We start from the raw sequence: 24,331 nt of genomic DNA on the forward strand, positions 1-24,331 counted from the left end.
TAATGTTGACGCTGCTTTATCAATCCATACGACTAAACATCAAGACAGTTGACTTATCTAATGTTGACCCTGCTTCATCAATCCATACAACTAAACATCAAGACAGTTGACTTATCTAATGTTGACGATGCTTCATCAATCCATACGACTAAACATCAAGACAGTTGACTTATCTAATGTTGACCCTGCTTCATCAATCCATTACGACTAAACATCAAGACAGTTGACTTATCTAATGTTATCTAATGTTGACCCTGCTTCATCAATCCATACGACTAAACATCAAGACAGTTGACTTATCTAATGTTGATGCTGCTTCATCAATCCATTACGACTAAACATCAAGACAGTTGACTTATCTAATGTTGACCCTGCTTCATCAATCCATTACGACTAAACATCAAGACAGTTGACTTATCTAATGTTGACCCTGCTTCATCAATCCATACGACTAAACATCAAGACAGTTGACTTATCTAATGTTGACCCTGCTTTATCAATCCATACGACTAAACATCAAGACAGTTGACTTATCTAATGTTGACCCTGCTTTATCAATCCATACGACTAAACATCAAGACAGTTGACTTATCTAATGTTGACCCTGCTTCATCAATCCATACGACTAAACATCAAGACAGTTGACTTATCTAATGTTGACCCTGCTTTATCAATCCATACGACTAAACATCAAGACAGTTGACTTATCTAATGTTGACCCTGCTTTATCAATCCATACGACTAAACATCAAGACAGTTGACTTATCTAATGTTGACCCTGCTTCATCAATCCATACGACTAAACATCAAGACAGTTGACTTATCTAATGTTGACCCTGCTTTATCAATCCATACGACTAAACATCAAGACAGTTGACTTATCTAATGTTGACCCTGCTTCATCAATCCATACGACTAAACATCAAGACAGTTGACTTATCTAATGTTGACCCTGCTGTATCAATCCATACGACTAAACATCAAGACAGTTGACTTATCTAATGTTGACCCTGCTTTATCAATCCATTACGACTAAACATCAAGACAGTTGACTTATCTAATGTTGACCCTGCTTCATCAATCCATACGACTAAACATCAAGACAGTTGACTTATCTAATGTTGACCCTGCTTTATCAATCCATTACGACTAAACATCAAGACAGTTGACTTATCTAATGTTGACCCTGCTTCATCAATCCATACGACTAAACATCAAGACAGTTGACTTATCTAATGTTGACCCTGCTTCATCAATCCATACGACTAAACATCAAGACAGTTGACTTATCTAATGTTGACCCTGCTTTATCAATCCATACGACTAAACATCAAGACAGTTGACTTATCTAATGTTGACCCTGCTTCATCAATCCATACGACTAAACATCAAGACAGTTGACTTATCTAATGTTGACCCTGCTTTATCAATCCATATGACTAAACATCAAGACAGTTGACTTATCTAATGTTATCTAATGTTGACGCTGCTTCATCAATCCATACGACTAAACATCAAGACAGTTGACTTATCTAATGTTGACCCTGCTTTATCAATCCATACGACTAAACATCAAGACAGTTGACTTATCTAATGTTGACGATGCTTTATCAATCCATACGACTAAACATCAAGACAGTTGACTTATCTAATGTTGACCCTGCTTTATTAATCCATATGACTAAACATCAAGACAGTTGACTTATCTAATGTTATCTAATGTTGACGCTGCTTCATCAATCCATACGACTAAACATCAAGACAGTTGACTTATCTAATGTTATCTAATGTTGACACTGCTTTATCAATCCATACGACTAAACATCAAGACAGTTGACTTATCTAATGTTGACCCTGCTTCATCAATCCATACGACTAAACATCAAGACAGTTGACTTATCTAATGTTGACCCTGCTTTATCAATCCATATGACTAAACATCAAGACAGTTGACTTATCTAATGTTGACCCTGCTTTATCAATCCATACGACTAAACATCAAGACAGTTGACTTATCTAATGTTATCTAATGTTGACGCTGCTTCATCAATCCATACGACTAAACATCATGACAGTTGACTTATCTAATGTTGACCCTGCTTCATCAATCCATACGACTAAACATCAAGACAGTTGACTTATCTAATGTTGACCCTGCTTTATCAATCCATTACGACTAAACATCAAGACAGTTGACTTATCTAATGTTGACCCTGCTTTATCAATCCATTACGACTAAACATCAAGACAGTTGACTTATCTAATGTTGACCCTGCTTCATCAATCCATACGACTAAACGTCAAGACAGTTGACTTATCTAATGTTGACCCTGCTTTATCAATCCATACGACTAAACATCAAGACAGTTGACTTATCTAATGTTGACCCTGCTTTATCAATCCATTACGACTAAACATCAAGACAGTTGACTTATCTAATGTTGACCCTGCTTCATCAATCCATTACGACTAAACATCAAGACAGTTGACTTATCTAATGTTGACCCTGCTTCATCAATCCATACGACTAAACATCAAGACAGTTGACTTATCTAATGTTGACCCTGCTTCATCAATCCATACGACTAAACATCAAGACAGTTGACTTATCTAATGTTGACCCTGCTTCATCAATCCATACGACTAAACATCAAGACAGTTGACTTATCTAATGTTGACGCTGCTTCATCAATCCATTACGACTAAACATCAAGACCAACAGAATATTCCGGAGTTCTCTTCAATATAAAGCACTTTGTGACATGTTCTTAGGACTAAATGAATTCAATGTGATTGACTGATTCTATATCTCTCTAGTTGACGGTGAACCACAGTAAGTCTATGTGGCGGTGCAGAGAGCCAGCAGACGCCAAGATATCTGCGCATGACACGGACCGCACGTCGTCCATCGTCAGGCAGATCTCCCAGCAGAGACTCATGATCCTCAGGAAGAGGAGGAGTGGTCTCAGTATCTCCCTGGGAACACAGGACAACGGTAGGAATGGCCCCTGACTGACTGAGATACTAGAGGTACGGCTGACTGAGATACTAGAGGTACGGCTGACTGAGATACTAGAGGTACGGCTGACTGAGATAGTAGAGCTACGACTGACTGAGATACTAGAGCTACGACTGACTGAGATACTAGAGCTACGACTGACTGAGATAGTAGAGCTACGACTGACTGAGATAGTAGAGCTACAGCTGACTGAGATACTAGAGCTACAGCTGACTGAGACACTAGAGCTACAGCTGACTGAGACACTAGAGCTACGACTCAGGTCAGGGCTCTATGGGGGCGTGATTAGCGCAGGGCTCTATGGGGGCGTGGTCAGGTCAGGGCTCTGTGGGGGCATGGTCAGAGCAGGGCTCTATGGGGGCGTGGCTAGAGCAGGGCTCTGTGGGGGCGTGATCAGAGCAGGGCTCTATGGGGTGTGATCAGAGCAGGGCTCTATGGAGGTGTGGTCAGGTCAGGGCTCTGTGGGGGCGTGGTCGGTCAGGGCTCTGTGGGGGCGTGGTCAGAGCAGGGCTCTGTGAGGGTGTGGTCAGAGCAGGGCTCTATGGGGGCGTGGTCAGAGCAGTGCTCTATGGGGGAGTGGTCAGAGCAGGGCTCTATGGGGGCGTGGTCAGAACAGGGCTCTATGGCGTTAGTGGTCAGAGCAGGGCTCTATGGGGGCGTGGTCAGAGCAGGGCTCTATGGGGGCGTGGTCAGAGCAGGGCTCTATGGGGGTGTGATCAGAGCAGGGCTCTATGGGGGCGTTGTCAGAGCAGGGCTCTTTGAGGGCGTTATCAGAGCAGGGCTCTATGGAGGCGTGGTCAGGTCAGGGCTCTGTGGGGGTGTGGTCGGTCAGGGCTCTGTGGGGGCGTGGTCAGAGCAGGGCTCTGAGGTTGTGGTCAGAGCAGGGCTCTATGGGGGCGTGGTCAGAGCAGGGCTCTATGGGGGAGTGGTCAGAGCAGGGCTCTATGGGGGCGTGGTCAGAACAGGGCTCTATGGCGTTAGTGGTCAGAGCAGGGCTCTATGTGGGCGTGGTCAGAGCAGGGCTCTATGGGTGCGTGGTCAGAGCAGGGCTCTATGGCGTTAGTGGTCAGAGCAGGGCTCTATGGGGGCGTGGTCAGAGCAGGGCTCTGTGGGGGCGTGGTCAGAGCAGGGCTCTGTGGGGGTGTGGTCAGAGCATGGCTCTGTGGGGTCGTGGTCAGAGCAGGGCTCTGTGGGGGCGTGGTCAGAGCAGGGCTCTGTGGGGGCGTGGTCAGAGCAGGGCTCTGTGGGGGCGTGGTCAGAGCAGGGCTCTATGGGGGCATGGTCAGAGCAGGGTTCTATGGGGGCGTGATCAGACCAGAAGACTGAAGGCTGTAATCACTTCCCAAAGTGCTTTAACAAAGTACTGGGTAAAGGGTCTGAATACTTATGTAATTGTAATGTCTGTATTTAATTTTCTTCAATTTGCCCCCAAGAATTCTAAAAACCCTGTTTTTGCTTTGTCATTATGGGTTTTGTGTGTAAATTGATGAGGGGGAAAAACCCCCAGATTTAATCAATTTTAGAATAAGGCTGTAACGTAACAAAATGTGGAAAAAGTCAAGTGGTCTGAATACTTTTCCCAATGCACTGTAGTGACCCCATAGGACTCTGGTGGAACGTAGTGTACTATATAGGGAACCGTGTGTCATTAGGGACAGAGCCCTAGGGTAACTCATGTGTTAATGTGTGAACCTGATCTGCCTAATCTCACCTCCAGACAATGACGTACACACACACACACACACACACCCACACACACACACACACACACATACACACACACACACCCTGATGTCCTCCCCAGTTGGCATTGATACAAACTTAAAGTAGATAGATAAGCAGCTTGTAGCTGCCACTGTGATAAATGACTGGGATTTAGATACAACTATTGGTATTAACGGCATGAAGACAGTAACATTTATCTTGATAGGCCATTCAAACCAACTGGGGTAGTTAGAGATGATTCCCTATCGGATGCCATTCAAACCAACTGGGGTAGTTAGAGATGATTCCCTATCGGATGGCTTATTCCCTATCGGATGGTTTATTCCCTATCGGATGGTTTATTCCCTATCGGATGGCTTATTCCCTATCGGATGGCTTATTCCCTATCGGATGGCTTATTCCCTATCGGATGGTTTATTCCCTATCGGATGGCTTATTCCCTATCGGATGGCTTATTCCCTATCGGATGGTTTATTCCCTATCGGATGGCTTATTCCCTATCGGATGGCTTATTCCCTATCGGATCAAATCAAATCAAATCAAATTTATTTTATATAGCCCTTCGTACATCAGCTGATATCTCAAAGTGCTGTACAGAAACCCAGCCTAAAACCCCAAACAGCAAGCAATGCAGGTGAAGAAGCACGGTGGCTAGGAAAAACTCCCTAGAAAGGCCAAAACCTAGGAAGAAACCTAGAGAGGAACCAGGCTATGTGGGGTGGCCAGTCCTCTTCTGGCTGTGCCGGGTGGAGATTATAACAAAACATGGTCAAGATGTTCAAATGTTCATAAATGACCAGCATGGTCGAATAATAATAAGGCAGAATAGTTGAAACTGGAGCAGCAGCACAGTCAGGTGGACTGGGGACAGCAAGGAGTCATCATGTCAGGTATTCCTGGGGCATGGTCCTAGGGCTCAGGTCCTCCGAGAGAGAGAAAGAAAGAGAGAATTAGAGAGAGCATATGTGGGATGGCCAGTCCTCTTCTGGCTGTGCCGGGTGGAGATTATAACAGAACATGGCCAGGATGTTCAAATGTTCATAAATGATCAGCATGGTCGAATAATAATAAGGCAGAACAGTTGAAACTGGAGCAGCAGCACAGCCAGGTGGACTGGGGACAGCAAGGAGTCATCATGTCAGGTAGTCCTGGGGCATGGTCCTAGGGCTCAGGTCCTCCGAGAGAGAGAAAGAGAGAAGGAGAGAATTAGAGAACGCACACTTAGATTCACACAGGACACCGAATAGGACAGGAGAAGTACTCCAGATATAACAAACTGACCCTAGCCCCCCGACACATAAACTACTGCAGCATAAATACTGGAGGCTGAGACAGGAGGGGTCAGGAGACACTGTGGCCCACTCCGAGGACACCCCCGGACAGGGCCAAACAGGAAGGATATAACCCCACCCACTTTGCCAAAGCACAGCCCCCACACCACTAGAGGGATATCTTCAACCACCAACTTACCATCCTGAGACAAGGCTGAGTATAGCCCACAAAGACCTCCGCCACTAAGCTGGATGGCTTATTCCCAATCGGATGGCTTATTCCCTATCGGATGGTTTATTCCCTATCGGATGGCTTATTCCCAATCGGATGGCTTATTCCCTATTGGATGGTTTATTCCCTATCGGATGGCTTATTCCCTATCGGATGGCTTATTCCCTATCGGATGGCTTATTCCCTATCGGATGGCTTATTCCCTATCGGATGGTTTATTCCCTATCGGATGGCTTATTCCCTATCGGATGGTTTATTCCCTATCGGATGGTTTATTCCCTATCGGATGGTTTATTCCCTATCGGATGGTTTATTCCCTATCGGATGGTTTATTCCCTATCGGATGGCTTATTCCCTATCGGATGGTTTATTCCCTATCGGATGGTTTATTCCCTATCGGATGGTTTATTCCCTATCGGATGGCTTATTCCCTATCGGATGGTTTATTCCCTATCGGATGGCTTATTCCCTATCGGATGGTTTATTCCCTATCGGATGGTTTATTCCCTATCGGATGGCTTATTCCCTATCGGATGGCTTATTCCCTATCGGATGGCTTATTCCCTATCGGATGGCTTATTCCCTATCGGATGGCTTATTCCCTATCGGATGGCTTATTCCCTATCGGATGGCTTATTCCCTATCGGATGGCTTATTCCCTATCGGATGGCTTATTCCCTATCGGATGGCTTATTCCCTATCGGATGGTTTATTCCCTATCGGATGGTTTATTCTCTATCGGATGGTTTATTCCCTATCGGATGGTTTATTCCCTATCGGATGGTTTATTCCCTATCGGATGGTTTATTCCCTATCGGATGGCTTATTCCCTATCGGATGGCTTATTCCCTATCGGATGGCTTATTCCCTATCGGATGGCTTATTCCCTATCGGATGGCTTATTCCCTATCGGATGGCTTATTCCCTATCGGATTCCTAGTCATTTATCAGTATAGCCAGAGTGTGTCTCTCTTTCACTCTCTGTCTCTCTTTCACTCTCTGTCTCTGTCTCTCTCTCTCTCTGTGTCTCTGTCTCGGTCTCTGTCTCTCTCTCACTCTCTCTGTCTCTCTCTCTCTCTCTCTCACACTCTCTCTCTCTCTCTCTGTCTCTGTCTCTGTCTCTCTGTCTCTCTCACTTTGTCTAAGTGTCTGTGGGTATCTGACTGTAACTGAGTGTTTGTCTCGGTGGGTCTGTATCTGACTGTAACTAAGTGTGTGTTGTCTAGGTGTGTTGTCTAGGTGGGTCTGTATCTGACTATCTGACTGTACCTAAGTGTGTGTTGTTTAGGTGTGTTGTCTAGATGGGTCTGTATCTGACTGTAACTAAGTGTGTGTTGTCTAGGTGGGTCTGTATCTGACTATCTGACTGCATCTAAGTGTGTGTGTCTCGGTGGGTCTGTATCTGACTGTACCTAAGTGTGTGTTGTCTAGGTGTGTTGTCTAGGTGGGTCTGTATCTGACTGTAACTAAGTGTGTGTTGTCTAGGTGGGTCTGTATCTGACTATCTGACTGCACCTAAGTGTGTGTGTCTAGGTGGGTCTGTATCTGACTGTAACTAAGTGTGTGTTGTCTAGGTGGGTCTGTATCTGACTGTACCTAAGTGTGTGTGTCTAGGTGGGTCTGTATCTGACTGTAACTAAGTGTGTGTTGTCTAGGTGGGTCTGTATCTGACTGCACCTAAGTGTGTGTGTCTAGGTGGGTCTGTATCTGACTGTAACTAAGTGTGTGTTGTCTAGGTGGGTCTGTATCTTACTATCTGACTGTACCTAAGTGTGTGTGTCTCGGTGGGTAGCAGACACTTGCATATTGAATGACCTTCATTTAAAAATGATGATGATGTAATGTTTGGAACGGAATCTTATATAATGCATTCTCCCGTGTGAACATCAGGGGGCAGTGGTGGTCTAAGAAACAACAGTGTAGCTACGGCAACAGCAACGTTTCCAACAATAACCGAGCGCATGAAACTCACACATTACATCACTCTCTGGGCCCTGGTCCAATGGAGTGCACTATATAGGAAACAGGGTGCCATTTGAAGCACAGCCCTTGTCTCTAATAACTGTGGATGTTGTTCAGTCCTTGTCTCTAATAACTGTGGATGTTGTTTATCTCTTGTCTCTAATAACTGTGGATGTTGTTTATCTCTTGTCTCTAATAACTGTGGATGTTGTTTATCTCTTGTCTCTAATAACTGTGGATGTTGTTTATCTCTTGTCTCTAATAACTGTGGATGTTGTTCAATCCTTGTCTCTAATAACTGTGGATGTTGTTCAGTCCTTGTCTCTAATAACTGTGGATGTTGTTCAGTCCTTGTCTCTAATAACTGTGGATGTTGTTTATCTCTTGTCTCTAATAACTGTGGATGTTGTTCAGTCCTTGTCTCTAATAACTGTGGATGTTGTTCAGTCCTTGTCTCTAATAACTGTGTTCAGTCCTTGTCTCTAATAACTGTGGATGTTGTTCAGTCCTTGTCTCTAATAACTGTGGATGTTGTTCAGTCCTTGTCTCTAATAACTGTGGATGTTGTTCAGTCCTTGTCTCTAATAACTGTGGATGTTGTTTATCTCTTGTCTCTAATAACTGTGGATGTTGTTTATCTCTTGTCTCTAATAACTGTGGATGTTGTTTATCTCTTGTCTCTAATAACTGTGGATGTTGTTTATCTCTTGTCTCTAATAACTGTGGATGTTCAGTCCTTGTCTCTAATAACTGTGGATGTTCAGTCCTTGTCTCTAATAACTGGATGTTATTCATCTCTTGTCTCTAATAACTGTGGATGTTCAGTCCTTGTCTCTAATAACTGTGGATGTTGTTTATCTCTTGTCTCTAATAACTGTGGATGTTGTTCAGTCCTTGTCTCTAATAACTGTGGATGTTGTTCAGTCCTTGTCTCTAATAACTGTGGATGTTGTTTATCTCTTGTCTCTAATAACTGTGGATGTTGTTTATCTCTTGTCTCTAATAACTGTGGATGTTGTTCAGTCCTTGTCTCTAATGACTGTGGATGTTCTTCAGTCCTTGTCTCTAATAACTGTGGATGTTGTTCAGTCCTTGTCTCTAATAACTGTGGATGTTCTTCAGTCCTTGTCTCTAATAACGGTGGATGTTGTTTATCTCTTGTCTCTAATAACTGTGGATGTTCAGTCCTTGTCTCTAATAGTTGTGGATGTTGTTCAGAGAGAGCGATCCCTGGCAGACGGTGTGTTCAGAAACCACTTTAGACACCAGAGGTGCAGCCAAATGTCACAGACATCTCTGGAGAGATGTTAACAAACACAGACATCTCTGGAGAGATGTTAACAAACACAGACATCTCTGGAGAGATGTTAACAAACACAGACATCTCTGGAGAGATGTTAACAAACACAGACATCTCTGGAGAGATGTTAACAAACACAGACATCTCTGGAGAGATGTTAACAAACACAGACATCTCTGGAGAGATGTTAACAAACACAGACATCTCTGGAGAGATGTTAACAAACACAGACATCTCTGGAGAGATGTTAACAAACACAGACATCTCTGGAGAGATGTTAACAAACACAGACATCTCTGGAGAGATGTTAACAAACACAGACATCTCTGGAGAGATGTTAACAAACACAGACATCTCTGGAGAGATGTTAACAAACACAGACATCTCTGGAGAGATGTTAACAAACACAGACATCTCTGGAGAGATGTTAACAAACACAGACATCTCTGGAGAGATGTTAACAAACACAGACATCTCTGGAGAGATGTTAACAAACACAGACATCTCTGGAGAGATGTTAACAAACACAGACATCTCTGGAGAGATGTTAACAAACACAGACATCTCTGGAGAGATGTTAACAAACACAGACATCTCTGGAGAGATGTTAACAAACACAGACATCTCTGGAGAGATGTTAACAAACACAGACTGATTCACAGACTGAATACATTTTAATTCAACTCAATAAACTGAGTTACGACATCATCTGTTAATGCTGCAGTAAATAGTGTGGTCTGTCTCTGTCCATGTCCCTGCCCATGTGTCTGTCCCTGCCCATGTCTCTGTCTCTGTCCCTGTCTCTGTCCCTGTCTCTGTCCCTGTCTCTGTCCATGTCCCTGTCCCTGCCCATGTCTCTGTCTCTGTCCCTGTCTCTGTCTCTGTCCCTGTCCCCGTCTCTGTCCCTGTCTCTGTCCCTGTCTCTGTCCCTGTCCCTGTCCCCGTCTCTGTCCCTGTCTCTGTCCCTGTCTCTGTCCCTGTCCCTGTCCCCGTCTCTGTCCCTGTCTCTGTCCCTGTCTCTGTCTCTGTCCCTGTCTCTGTCCATGTCCCTGTCCCCGTCTCTGTCCCTGTCTCTGTCCCTGTCTCTGTCCCTGTCCCTGTCCCCGTCTCTGTCCCTGTCTCTGTCCCTGTCTCTGTCTCTGTCTCTGTCCCTGTCTCTGTCCATGTCCCTGCCCATGTCTCTGTGTCTGTCCCTGTCTCTGTCTCTGTCTCTGTCTCTGTCCCTGTCTCTGTCTCTGTCCATGTCTCTGTCTCTGTCCCTGTCTCTGTCCATGTCTCTGTCTCTGTCCATGTCTGTCTCTGTCCATGTCCCTGCCCATGTCTCTGTCTCTGTCCATGTCTCTGTCTCTGTCCATGTCTGTCTCTGTCCATGTCCCTGCCCATGTCTCTGTCTCTGTTTCTTCCCCTGTCTCTGTCCCTGTCTCTGTCTCTGTCCATGTCTCTGTCTCTGCCCATGTCTCTGTCTCTGTTTCTTCCCCTGTCTCTATCCCTGTCTCTGTCTCTGTCCATGTCCCTGCCCATGTCTCTGTCTCTGTTTCTTCCCCTGTCTCTATCCCTGTCTCTGTCTCTGTCCATGTCTCTGTCTCTGTCCATGTCCCTGCCCATATCTCTGTCTGTTTCTTCCCCTGTCTCTGTCCCTGTCCCTGTCTCTGTCTCAGTCTCTGTCCCTGTCTCTGTCTCTGTCCATGTCTGTCTCTGTCTCTGTCCCTGCCCATGTCTCTGTGTCTGTTTCTTCCCCTGTCTCTGTCTCTGTCTCTGTCCCTGCCCATGTCTCTGTGTCTGTTTCTTCCCCTGTCTCTGTCCATGTCTCTGTCTCTGTCCATGTCCCTGCCCATGTCTCTGTGTCTGTTTCTTCCCCTGTCTCTGTCCATGTCTGTCTCTATCTCTGTTCCTGTCTCTGTCACTCTCTCTCTGTCTTTGTCTCTGTCCATGACTTTCTCTCTGTCTCTGTCCCCATCTTTGTCCCTGTCTCTCTCCCTGTCTCTGTCCCTGTCTCTCCCCCTGTCTCTGTCCCTGTCTCTGCCCTATGTCTCTGTCTCTCTATCTGTCTGTGTCTGTCCCTGTCTTTCTCTCTCTCTGTCCCTGTCTCTGTCCCTGTCTCTGTCCCTGTCTCTGCCCCCATCTCTGCCCCTGTCTCTGTCCCTGTCTCTGTCCCTGTCTCTGCCCCTGTCTCTGCCTCTGCCTCTGTCCCTGTCTCTGCCCCCATCTCTGCCCCCGTCTCTGTCTCTGTCCATGGTGCTGAAAAGCCCAGTTCTCTCTCTTGCTTATCAGCATTTAACCTCCATCTGGAAACACTCTTTCAAATTCCATGTTAACACAAGACAAGCGCCACTCTTCTCCTTTTCTTCTCCTTCTCTCTCTTCTCTCTCTCTCTCTCTCCTCTCTCTCTCTCTCTCTCTCTCTCTCTCTTCTCCCTCTCTTCTCTCTCTCCTCTCTCTCTCTCCTCTCTTCTCTCTCTCTTCTCTCTCTTATCCCTTTCCTCTCTCTCTTCTCTCTCTCATCCCTTTCCCCTCTCTCTCTCTCCTCTCTTCTCCCTCTCTCTCTCTCTCTCTCTCTTCTCCCTCTCTTCTCCCTCTCTTCTCTCTCTCCTCTCTCTCTCCTCTCTTGTCTCTCTCCTCTCTTCTCTCTCTCTTCTCTCTCTTATCCCTTTCCTCTCTCTCTTCTCTCTCTCATCCCTTTCCCCTCTCTCTCTCTCCTCTCTTCTCCCTCTCTCTCTCTCTCTCTCTCTTCTCCCTCTCTTCTCCCTCTCTTCTCTCTCTCCTCTCTCTCTCCTCTCTTGTCTCTCTCCTCTCTTCTCTCTCTCTTCTCTCTCTTATCCCTTTCCTCTCTCTCTTCTCTCTCTTATCCCTTTCCCCTCTCTCTCTCTCCTCTCTTCTCCCTCTCTCTCTCTCCCCTCTCTTCTCCCTCTCCTCTCTCTCTCTCTCTTCTCCTTCTCTCTCTCTTTCCTCTCTCTGTCCTCTCTCCTCTCTCTGTCCTCTCTTCTCTTTCTCTTTTCCTTCTCTCTCTCTTCTCCATCTATTCTCTCTTCTCACTATATTCTCTTCTCTCTCTCTTCTCCATCTATTCTCTCTTCTCCCTCTCCTCTCTCTCTCCTCTCTTCTCACTCTCTTCTCCTCCCTCTCCTCTCTCCTCTCTCTCCTCTCTTCTCACTCTCTTCTATTTCTCTCTCTTCTCCATCAATTCTCTATTCTCCCTCTCTTCTCCCTCTTCCTCTTCTCTCTTCTCTTCTCTTGTTTCTCTCTCTTCTCTCCTCTATTTTTCTCTCTTCTTTTCTCTCTTTTCCCTCTCTTCTTTCTTCTCTTGTGTTTCTGCTGGCTGTCAATGAGGCCTGGTACTGTGTGATGCCATTAGTCTCTGTCCAGGAAAGGAGAGGAAAAAGGAGAGGAGGAGGAGAGTAAAGGAGAGAGGAAAGAGGATATGGCAGGAGAGGGCGAGAGAGGGACGAGAGGAGAAGAAGAGAGGAGGGAGAGAGGGCCCCCTACAGAGAGGAGGAGAGTGGAGGAGGGGACGGGGAGAGGAGGGAGAGAAGGCCCTCTACAGAGAGGAGGAGAGGGGAGGAGAGGGGAGGGGGAAGAGAGGGCCCCCTACAGAGAGGAGGAGAGGGGAGGGGGAAGAGAAGGCCCCCTACAGAGAGGAGGAGAGGAGAGAGAGAGGCCCTGCCATGGTAATTGCCTTTCTGGGATAATGACTCCAAGCCAGAGACAGGACCCTCCATACTCCCTCCACTGCTCCTCAACTGGTGCTCTGGAGGAGGAGTGTGGCGTCAGACTGATTATCTCTCTGTCTGTGTCCCAAATCACTGTATGTAGTGCACTACTTTTGACCAGGACTTATAGGACTCTGGTGAAAAGTAGTGCACTTTATAGGGAGCAGTGTGCGATTTGGGATATACTCTCTTTCTCTCTCTCTCTCTCTGTATCCTTCATGAACAACATCCATGCATGAACAACATCCTCCTCAAACACAGGGGACGTTTTGATTGGTTAAGTCCTCCCGTCCCCCCCTCCCCCCACACACCACCTCTCTCCTGAATGCAGTTGATACTCAGAAAAGGCAAATGTCTGTCTTTTAAAAAACGATAAGCTCTTCCGCTGTGGTCAAGATACACCACAGTGAGAACGGTTACACACTATAATACCATTACTGTGGATAGTCAGATGAATATAATTGTTGTATTAAGAAACATTTATAATGGTTTGCAAGAAGAACCATTTCCCTGATAATCCTGTGTTTCATGGACACATCTGAAATCTGATTGGACTATGATAAATGCATCACGTCGACCAATCAAAATAGACATTGTATCACATCGACCATGTTTATTTTTTAAATATTTTTTTGTTGTATGTGAAAACTACTTCTTAAAGATGAATACTTTTCAGTTGTTTATGAACTCACTTCACTGGTGCTAAAGAGGGAGGCTCACTCGGCTGGTGGTACCATGTTCTGGTGCTACCATGTGCTGGTGCTACCATGTGCTGGTGCTTCCATGTTCTGGAGCTACCAGGTGCTGGTGCTACCAGGTGCTGGAGCTACCAGGTGCTGGAGCTACCATGTTCTGGAGCCCTGATTTTAAGATTTTAAGGAAAACCAGGTGTTTACATGTCCTAACAATTGGAAAGGTTGCTCAGAAAACCAGGTGTTTACATCCTAACAATTGAAAAGGTGGCTCAGAAAACCAGGTGTTTACATCCTAACAATTGGAAAGGTTGCTCAGAAAACCAGGTGTTTACATCCTAACAATTGGAAAGGTTGCTCAGAAAACCAGGTGTTTACATGTTCTAACAATTGAAAAGGTTGCTCAGAAAACCAGGTGTTTTAAACAGTGTATGTTTACTTCTGATTTTGACCTGACACCGATTTAAGATAAGCGGAGGAAGGAGTTTAAAAAAGCTTGACAATTGTCCCGGCGTCGTCCGGGTTAAGGGAGGGTTTGGGCCTAGGGAGGGCCCGTCCATTATAAAATAAGGAATTTATTCTTAACTGACTTGCCTAGTTAAATAAAGGTTAAATATATATATATATATATTTTAAATAAAACCCAAGGACAGAACGTAGGGTTGTATTCACCGTGACCTTGTATTGGAACAACACCTCTTGCTGTGAATAGAACCAGGTTCAGTGGCAATGCATTTTCATGTCAACTCAATTAGCACTTGAGAACCCAACGGACACAACAACATTCCATGTTCAATGGCATTTTCCCAACCAACTATTGTATAGAGAATGAATAACATTAACATTCAACAGAAAAGGGAATGGAAGTAGGAATGTGGTTTTTTTGTTGTGTGAAAGACGGGGTCGAGGATGTTGGCAATGAAGTTCAGTTGTTTTCTGAACTTCTGTTGTGATCAGGCTTTAAAGTTCAACCATATTTCTGTGTGTTTTACGAAGCAGGAAGAAAGTGTTCCAGGAAACTCAAAGCATTTTCTGTCTGCCTGTAGCCGTAGTATCACTGCAGTGACACTACGGGGTTTATCAACCCTGGTGGGACCTGGTAGAATCAACCCTGATGGGACCTGGTAGAATCAACCCTGATGGGACCTGGTAGAATCAACCCTGATGGGACCTGGTAGAATCAACCCTGATGGGACCTGGTAGAATCACCCCTTATGGGACCTGGTAGAATCAACCCTGGTGGGACCTGGTAGAATCAACCCTGATGGGACCTGGTAGAATCAACCCTGATGGGACCTGGTAGAATCAACCCTTATGGGACCTGGTAGAATCAACACTGATGGGACCTGGTAGAATCACCCCTTATGGGACCTGGTAGAATCAACCCTGATGGGACCTGGTAGAATCAACCCTTATGGGACCTGGTAGAATCAACACTGATGGGACCTGGTAGAATCAACCCTGATGGGACCTGGTAGAATCAACCCTGATGGGACCTGGTAGAATCAACCCTGATGGGACCTGGTAGAATCAACCCTGATGGGACCTCGTAGAATCAACCCTGATGGGACCTGGTAGAATCAACCCTGATGGGACCTGGTAGAATCAACCCTGATGGGACCTGGTAGAATCACCCCTTATGGGACCTGGTAGAATCAACCCTGATGGGACCTGGTAGAATCAACACTGATGGGACCTGGTAGAATCAACCCTGATGGGACCTGGTAGAATCAACCCTGATGGGACCTGGTAGAATCAACCCTGATGGGACCTGGTAGAATCAACCCTGATGGTACCTGGTAGAATCAACCCTGATGGGACCTGGTAGAATCAACCCTGATGGGACCTGGTAGAATCAACCCTGATGGGACCTGGTAGAATCAACCCTGATGGGACCTGGTAGAATTAACCCTGATGGGACCTGGTAGAATCAACCCTGATGGGACCTGGTAGAATCACCCCTTATGGGACCTGGTAGAATCACCCCTTATGGGACCTGGTAGAATCAACCCTAATGGGACCTGGTAGAATCAACCCTGATGGGACCTGGTAGAATCACCCCTTATGGGACCTGGTAGAATCAACCCTGATGGGACCTGGTAGAATCAACCCTGATGGGACCTGGTAGAATCAACCCTGATGGGACCTGGTAGAATCAACCCTGATGGGACCTGGTAGAATCAACCCTGATGGGACCTGGTAGAATCAACACTGATGGGACCTGGTAGAATCAACCCTGATGGGACCTGGTAGAATCAACCCTGATGGGACCTGGTAGAATCACCCCTTATGGGACCTGGTAGAATCAACCCTGATGGGACCTGGTAGAATCAACACTGATGGGACCTGGTAGAATCAACCCTGATGGGACCTGGTAGAATCAACCCTGATGGGACCTGGTAGAATCAACCCTGATGGGACCTGGTAGAATCAACCCTGATGGTACCTGGTAGAATCAACCCTGATGGGACCTGGTAGAATCAACCCTGATGGGACCTGGTAGAATCAACCCTGATGGGACCTGGTAGAATCAACCCTGATGGGACCTGGTAGAATTAACCCTGATGGGACCTGGTAGAATCAACCCTGATGGGACCTGGTAGAATCACCCCTTATGGGACCTGGTAGAATCACCCCTTATGGGACCTGGTAGAATCAACCCTAATGGGACCTGGTAGAATCAACCCTGATGGGACCTGGTAGAATCAACCCTTATGGGACCTGGTAGAATCAACACTGATGGGACCTGGTAGAATCAAACCTGATGGGACCTGGTAGAATCAACCCTGATGGGACCTGGTAGAATCAACCCTGATGGGACCTGGTAGAATCAACCCTGATGGTACCTGGTAGAATCAACCCTGATGGGACCTGGTAGAATCAACCCTGATGGGACCTGGTAGAATCAACCCTGATGGGACCTGGTAGAATCAACCCTGATGGGACCTGGTAGAATTAACCCTGATGGGACCTGGTAGAATCAACCCTGATGGGACCTGGTAGAATCACCCCTTATGGGACCTGGTAGAATCACCCCTTATGGGACCTGGTAGAATCAACCCTAATGGGACCTGGTAGAATCAACCCTGATGGGACCTGGTAGAATCACCCCTTATGGGACCTGGTAGAATCAACCCTGATGGGACCTGGTAGAATCAACCCTGATGGGACCTGGTAGAATCAACCCTGATGGGACCTGGTAGAATCAACCCTGATGGGACCTGGTAGAATCAACCCTGATGGGACCTGGTAGAATCAACACTGATGGGACCTGGTAGAATCAACCCTGATGGGACCTGGTAGAATCAACCCTGATGGGACCTGGTAGAATCACCCCTTATGGGACCTGGTAGAATCAACCCTGATGGGACCTGGTAGAATCAACACTGATGGGACCTGGTAGAATCAACCCTGATGGGACCTGGTAGAATCAACCCTGATGGGACCTGGTAGAATCAACCCTGATGGGACCTGGTAGAATCAACCCTGATGGTACCTGGTAGAATCAACCCTGATGGGACCTGGTAGAATCAACCCTGATGGGACCTGGTAGAATCAACCCTGATGGGACCTGGTAGAATCAACCCTGATGGGACCTGGTAGAATTAACCCTGATGGGACCTGGTAGAATCAACCCTGATGGGACCTGGTAGAATCACCCCTTATGGGACCTGGTAGAATCACCCCTTATGGGACCTGGTAGAATCAACCCTAATGGGACCTGGTAGAATCAACCCTGATGGGACCTGGTAGAATCAACCCTGATGGGACCTGGTAGAATCACCCCTTATGGGACCTGGTAGAATCAACCCTGATGGGACCTGGTAGAATCAACCCTGATGGGACCTGGTAGAATCAACCCTGATGGGACCTGGTAGAATCAACCCTGATGGGACCTGGTAGAATCAACCCTGATGGGACCTGGTAGAATCAACACTGATGGGACCTGGTAGAATCAACCCTAATGGGACCTGGTAGAATCAACCCTGATGGGACCTGGTAGAATCACCCCTTATGGGACCTGGTAGAATCAACCCTGATGGGACCTGGTAGAATCAACCCTGATGGGACCTGGTAGAATCAACCCTGATGGGACCTGGTAGAATCAACCCTGATGGGACCTGGTAGAATCAACCCTGATGGGACCTGGTAGAATCAACACTGATGGGACCTGGTAGAATCAACCCTGATGGGACCTGGTAGAACTCAACTGTTTCTAACTGCCTGTACAGTAGGCAGGGTGTAGTCAGAGTGTACAGTAGACAGGGTGTAGTCAGTATACAGTAGGCAGGGTGTAGTCAGTGTGCAGTAGGCAGGGTGTAGGCAGAGTGTATAGTATGCAGGGTGTAGTCGGTGTGCAGTAGGCAGGGTGTAGTCGGTGTACAGTAGGCAGGGTGTAGTCAGTGTACAGTAGGCAGGGTGTAGTCAGTGTGCAGTAGGCAGGGTGTAGTCGGTGTACAGTAGGCAGGGTGTAGTCAGTGTACAGTAGGCAGGGTGTAGTCAGTGTACAGTAGGCAGGGTGTAGTCAGTGTGCAGTAGGCAGGGTGTAGTCAGTGTGCAGTAGGCAGGGTGTAGTCAGTGTACAGTAGGCAGGGTGTAGTCAGTGTACAGTAGGCAGGGTGTAGTCAGTGTACAGTAGGCAGGGTGTAGTCAGTGTGCAGTAGGCAGGGTGTAGTCGGTGTACAGTAGGCAGGGTGTAGTCGGTGTACAGTAGGCAGGGTGTAGTCGGTGTACAGTAGGCAGGGTGTAGTCAGTGTACAGTAGGCAGGGTGTAGTCAGTGTACAGTAGGCAGGGTGTAGTCAGTGTGCAGTAGGCAGGGTGTAGTCAGTGTACAGTAGGCAGGGTGTAGTCAGTGTACAGTAGGCAGGGTGTAGTCAGTGGACAGTAGGCAGGGTGTAGTCAGTGTACAGTAGCAGGGTGTAGTCAGTGTACAGTGGGCAGGGTGTAGTCATTGTGTATAGTATGCAGGATGTAGTCAGAGTGTACAGTAGGCAGGGTGTAGTCAGTGTGCAGTAGGCAGGGTGTAGGCAGTGTGCAGTAGGCAGGGTGTAGTCAGTGTACAGTAGGCAGGGTGTAGTCAGTGTACAGTAGGCAGGGTGTAGTCAGTGGACAGTAGGCAGGGTGTAGTCAGTGTACAGTAGCAGGGTGTAGTCAGTGTACAGTGGGCAGGGTGTAGTCATTGTGTATAGTATGCAGGATGTAGTCAGAGTGTACAGTATGCAAGGTGTAGTCAGTGTGCAGTAGGCAGCGTGTAGTCGGTGTACAGTAGGCAGGGTGTAGTCGGTGTACAGTAGACAGGATGTAGGCAGTGTACAGTGGGCATGGTGTAGTCAGTGTACAGTAGGCAGGGTGTAGTCAGTGTACAGTAGGCAGGTGTAGTCAGTGTACAGTAGGCAGGGTGTAGTCAGTGTACAGTAGACAGGATGTAGTCAGTGTACAGTGGGCAGGGTGTAGTCAGTGTGCTGTAGGCAGGGTGTAGTCAGTGTACAGTAGGCAGGGTTAGTCAGTGTACAGTAGGCAGGGTGTAGTCAGAGTGTAGGCAGTAGCTAGCAGTCTTTGAGTTAGCTAGGCTGAGTCCCCCAGTACAGCAGGAGAACAGTAGCTAGCAGTCTTTGAGTTAGCTAGGCTGAGTCCCCCAGTACATCAGGAGAACAGTAGCTAGCAGTCATTGAGTTAGCTAGGCTGAGTCCCCCAGTACATCAGGAGAACAGTAGCTAGCAGTCATTGAGTTAGCTAGGCTGAGTCCCCCAGTACATCAGGAGAACAGTAGCTAGCAGTCATTGAGTTAGCTAGGCTGAGTCCCCCAGTACAGCAGGAGAAACTTGAGTTTCCCAAATGGCACCCTATTCCTTACCTAGTGCACTTCTTTCAACCAGAGCCCTATGGGCCCAGCTCAGAAGTAGTGCACTATATAGTGAATCCGGTGCCATTAGTGTTGCTGTTACATGTTACAGTGAGGAGTGTCTTAGACGTTAGACAACATGGCAGACAGAAAACAGGACTTAATGTGATCCCCTTCATCTCTCCATTCAGAAAGCAAAGGTTTCTGATGACCCTTTGAAGGTCGGTTAGGGGATTAAGAGACTAGAGGTTTGCCTGTCACGCTGATCTGGTAACTCCTGGTGGTGTTAAGAGTAGTGGTTGTCTCGGTGATGCCGTCAGGTGTTTTCAACCGTCTTGTTTGCTACCTGGCGGTGGTGTTAAGAGCAGTGGTTGTCTCGGTGATGCCGTCAGGCGTTTTCAACCGTCTTGTTTGCTACCTGGCGGTGGTGTTAAGAGTAGTGGTTGTCTCGGTGATGCCGTCAGGTGTTTTCAACCGTCTTGTTTGCTACCTGGCGGTGGTGTTAAGAGTAGTGGTTGTCTCGGTGGTGTCTTCAGGTGTTTTCAACCGTCTTGTTTGCTACCTGGTGGTGTTAAGAGCAGTGGTTGTCTCGGTGATGCCGTCAGGTGTTTTCAACCGTCTTGTTTGCTACCTGGCGGTGGTGTTAAGAGCAGTGGTTGTCTCGGTGATGCCGTCAGGTGTTTTCAACCGTCTTGTTTGCTACCTGGCGGTGGTGTTAAGAGTAGTGGTTGTCTCGGTGGTGTCTTCAGGGGTTTTCAACCGTCTTGTTTGCTACCTGGCGGTGTGGTTAAAGGCATTAGACAAGGAAACTAAAGTAACACCAAAGCCTAGTAAAGAAATGGAATGGATTACACTTCCTGTTCATCTCCATTAAACTGCTCTTTCGGGTGTTGTTGACACAACCGTCTTGTTTGTCAGAGAAATTTGTTTGTTTTTTAAAACCATTTTTTTTGTTGTTGCTTTTAACTGTCAAAATATACTGAGGATCGACAGAAAGTTTTATCATAGGTTTTCCTACGAAAACCAAATTAACCCTGTAGCTCATATCATAGTGAAATACAGTGACATCAATTTAGCAGATAAGCAGAATATGGCTCCTGTCCGGTATTCCCTGCTTTCAACAGATAATGACTTCACCAGCGCAGCTCAGCTATGTAAATTAGCCAGGGTCTGATATCTTGACTACACTGAGAAGCTCTGTAGTTGGAACCGTATGTCTGTTTCCCAATTCGCAACCCCTTATTTCCCTACATAGTTCACTACTTTTGACTAGAGTCCAATGGGCCCTGGTCAAAAGTAGTGAACTATGTAGGGAATAGGGTGCCGTTTGGAACGCATTCTATGTCTGTCTGAGGGAAGCAGACACCAAAGTACCTAGTCATCCAGTCTTCAATGCCCAGCCAAATCTAATGGATTTAATGAAGGGGAGATATATATTTTTTAAATGTTGTATTTAATTTGATTTAGCATTTTTATGAGACACCCCCCCCCCTCCCCCTCCATTCCCCATACTAAATCACATTAAAATGTTCAGAGTTTGTAGTCATGTTAACTCTACTGCTTTACAGTGTGTCTGTGTGGTTGGTTGGGAGGAATAGCTAGTGTTAATGAATGCAAAAACATTTCCATAAAATATTCAAAGAAGACCCATTACTGCTGTGGCTGTCTCATCTTTGCTGCTAAACTTCAATCAGTGGAGCATTTAAAATGCATTAAATGCCTTTGGTAATCTAGTCTAATCTGCAAAGCAACATTTTTGTCAAACTGGTTTTGACTTATTTTTATTTTTTTGGGGTGTTTAATAATAATATATGTAACACTTAATTTTATGATGGTCATTTATTTATTTTACATTTCTCTGTTATAATTAAAATCCTTGCTCATCAAGTACTCAAAACAAGCATGTAATTGTCTAGTTTATCAGAGCCTTTAATGTTATTCTATGTACGAATCTTAAACAAATTACTCAAAAAACACAGAATTAGAATTAGTGTCAATGCAATTGTAAAACTGTGTGCAAATGTTATTTTTTTTACTGAGCTAAATATATGTTAATAATGAGATAATATCTAAATATATGTTAATAATGAGATAATATCTAAATATATGTTAATAATGAGATAATATCTAAATATATGTTAATAATGAGATAATATCTACATATATGTTATTAATAATGAGATAATACCTAAATATATGTAAATAATGAGATAATATCAAAATATATGTTAATAATAATGAGAATATCTAAATATATGTTATTAATAATGAGATAATACCTAAATATATGCTAATAACGAGATAATATCTAAATATATGTTAATAATGAGATAATATCTAAATATATGTTAATAATGAGATAATATCTAAATATATGTTAATAATGAGATAATATCTAAATATATGTTAATAATGAGATAATATCTAAATATATGTTATTAATAATGAGATAATATCTAAATATATGTTAATAATGAGATAATATCTAAATATATGTTAATAATGAGATAATATCTAAATATATGTTAATAATGAGATAATATCTAAATATATGTTATTAATAATGAGATAATATCTAAATATATGTTAATAATGAGATAATATCTAAATATATGTTAATAATAATGAGATATGATCTCATTATTAATATATATTTAGATATAATCTAAATACTATGTTTTTAAAGCCACATTCCAGGGTCTTATTTTCAGCCCAAATGGCAGCCCTGACACTCTGTTTGTGATCTAGTCCTATGAGCTGTGCTGTCTGAAGGGCTGGTTTTCCCCATGAATAATGTTCCCTATGTGTACTGTCTGTGTCTGTGTTAATACCATGAGGTGTCAGTGTTGTGCTACGGCTGGTTAATAGCAACACCTCCTTCCTCTGATGCAGACGGGGAGGTGCAGACTGATGAAGGCCCTTTAGAGGATGCAGACCAGTCTCCACAGAGTGACCTGACCTCTGAAGAGGTTAGACACACCTCTCCACAGAGTGACCTGACCTCTGAAGAGGTTAGACACACCTCTCCACAGAGTGACCAGACCTCTGAAGAGGTTAGACACACCTCTCCACAGAGTGACCTGACCTCTGAAGAGGTTAGACACACCCCTCCACAGAGTGACCTGACCTCTGAAGAGGTTAATCACACCTCTCCACAGAGTGACCTGACCTCTGAAGAGGTTAATCACACCTCTCCACAGAGTGACCTGACCTCTGAAGAGGTTAGACACACCTCACACTTGCATATATTGCTTACTACTGTAGAATTGTACCAAGTTTCAGGCTTTTAATAAAAAAAGTGTACATTATTTTCTATATTATCTATAGCTCAAATACAATTCCAACTGTTTGAATGTTCAACATATTGCGTCTGAAAGACTTACGATAATAGAATCATATTCATTTGCTAATGTAAAATTAATTTCAGAAGCCAACGGGGGACAGTAAATCTACTGACACAGAGGAGAGTCCAGAGGGAGAAAAAGGTGAAGAGGAGGAGACTGCAGTAGCTGAGAACTCCACCGAGGAACAAGGTGATGACAAGGAAGATGTTACTAAAACCACAGAGGAACAAGGTGATAACAACGAAGATATTACTAAGAGGATTACCACAGAGGAACAAGGTGATAACAACGAAGATATTACTAAAACCACAGAGGAACAAGGTGATAACAACGAAGATGTTACTAAAACCACAGAGAAACAAGGTGATAACAACGAAGATATTACTAAGACCACAGAGGAACAAGGTGATAACAACGTAGATATTACTAAGACCACAGAGGAACAAGGTGATAACAACGAAGATATTACTAAAACCACTGAGGAACAAGGTGATAACAACGAAGATATTACTAAAACCACTGAGGAACAAGGTGATGACAACGAAGATATTACTAAAACCACTGAGGAACAAGGTGATAACAACGAAGATATTACTAAGACCACAGAGGAACAAGGTGATAACAACAAAGATATTACTAAGACCACAGAGGAACAAGGTGATAACAACGAAGATATTACTAAAACCACAGAGGAACAAGGTGATAACAAGGAAGATATTACTAAAACCACAGAGGAGGACTCAGACAGTGTGGTTGGTGAGAAGAGCCTGGAGACCAAGCTACAGGGAAGTCTGGAGAACCTGGTCCTGAAGAAATGAAGGCTGGAGAGGGGAAGGAGAGAGAGAGAGAAGGAGGATGAGGCACCGGATAAAGCTGAGGAGGTTGGAGAAGCAGGGGATGACGGTCCATCTTCAACAGATGGAAAATAGGAGAAAGAGAAAGTGGATGGAGGAGGACAAGATGATTCATACCATGTGGAAAAGAAAAATGAGGAGGAAGTAGACAAGGAACCTGGAACTGAGACAGATTCTGAGACAGAGGAGGGAGGAAGTAGATAAGGAACCTGGAACTGAGACAGATTCTGAGACAGAGGAGGGAGGAAGTAGATAAGGAACCTGGAACTGAGACAGATTCTGAGACAGAGGAGGGAGGAAGTAGACAAGGAACCTGGAACTGAGACAGATTCTGAGACAGAGGAGGGAGGCAGTAGATAAGGAACCTGGAACTGAGACAGATT

The 24,331-nt window shown here is 45.3% G+C and overlaps 1 protein-coding gene across 5 annotated transcripts in view; it reads left to right on the forward strand.

Moving 5' to 3' along the window:
* Positions 1-23,948, forward strand: part of LOC110511503 (doublecortin domain-containing protein 2-like) — a 36,084-nt gene extending 12,136 nt beyond the window's left edge. Inside the window, exons 7-10 of one of the 5 annotated variants that reach the window (XM_036935178.1) lie at positions 2,818-2,995; positions 22,643-22,971; positions 23,178-23,373; positions 23,542-23,948. In XM_036935178.1, the coding sequence (XP_036791073.1) occupies positions 2,818-2,995; positions 22,643-22,971; positions 23,178-23,373; positions 23,542-23,912 (1,074 nt within the window). In that variant the 3' untranslated portion in view covers positions 23,913-23,948. Of the gene's footprint in view, positions 1-2,817; positions 2,996-22,642; positions 22,972-23,177 lie in introns of all 5 variants that reach the window. The other 4 variants (XM_036935163.1, XM_036935165.1, XM_036935173.1 and 1 more) reach the window with 4 other exon arrangements.
* The last annotated feature ends 383 nt before the right edge of the window (positions 23,949-24,331 follow it).

The sequence above is a fragment of the Oncorhynchus mykiss genome, chromosome 2 (assembly GCF_013265735.2).
Source record: "Oncorhynchus mykiss isolate Arlee chromosome 2, USDA_OmykA_1.1, whole genome shotgun sequence".
In the NCBI taxonomy this organism is placed as follows: Eukaryota; Metazoa; Chordata; class Actinopteri; order Salmoniformes; family Salmonidae; genus Oncorhynchus; species Oncorhynchus mykiss.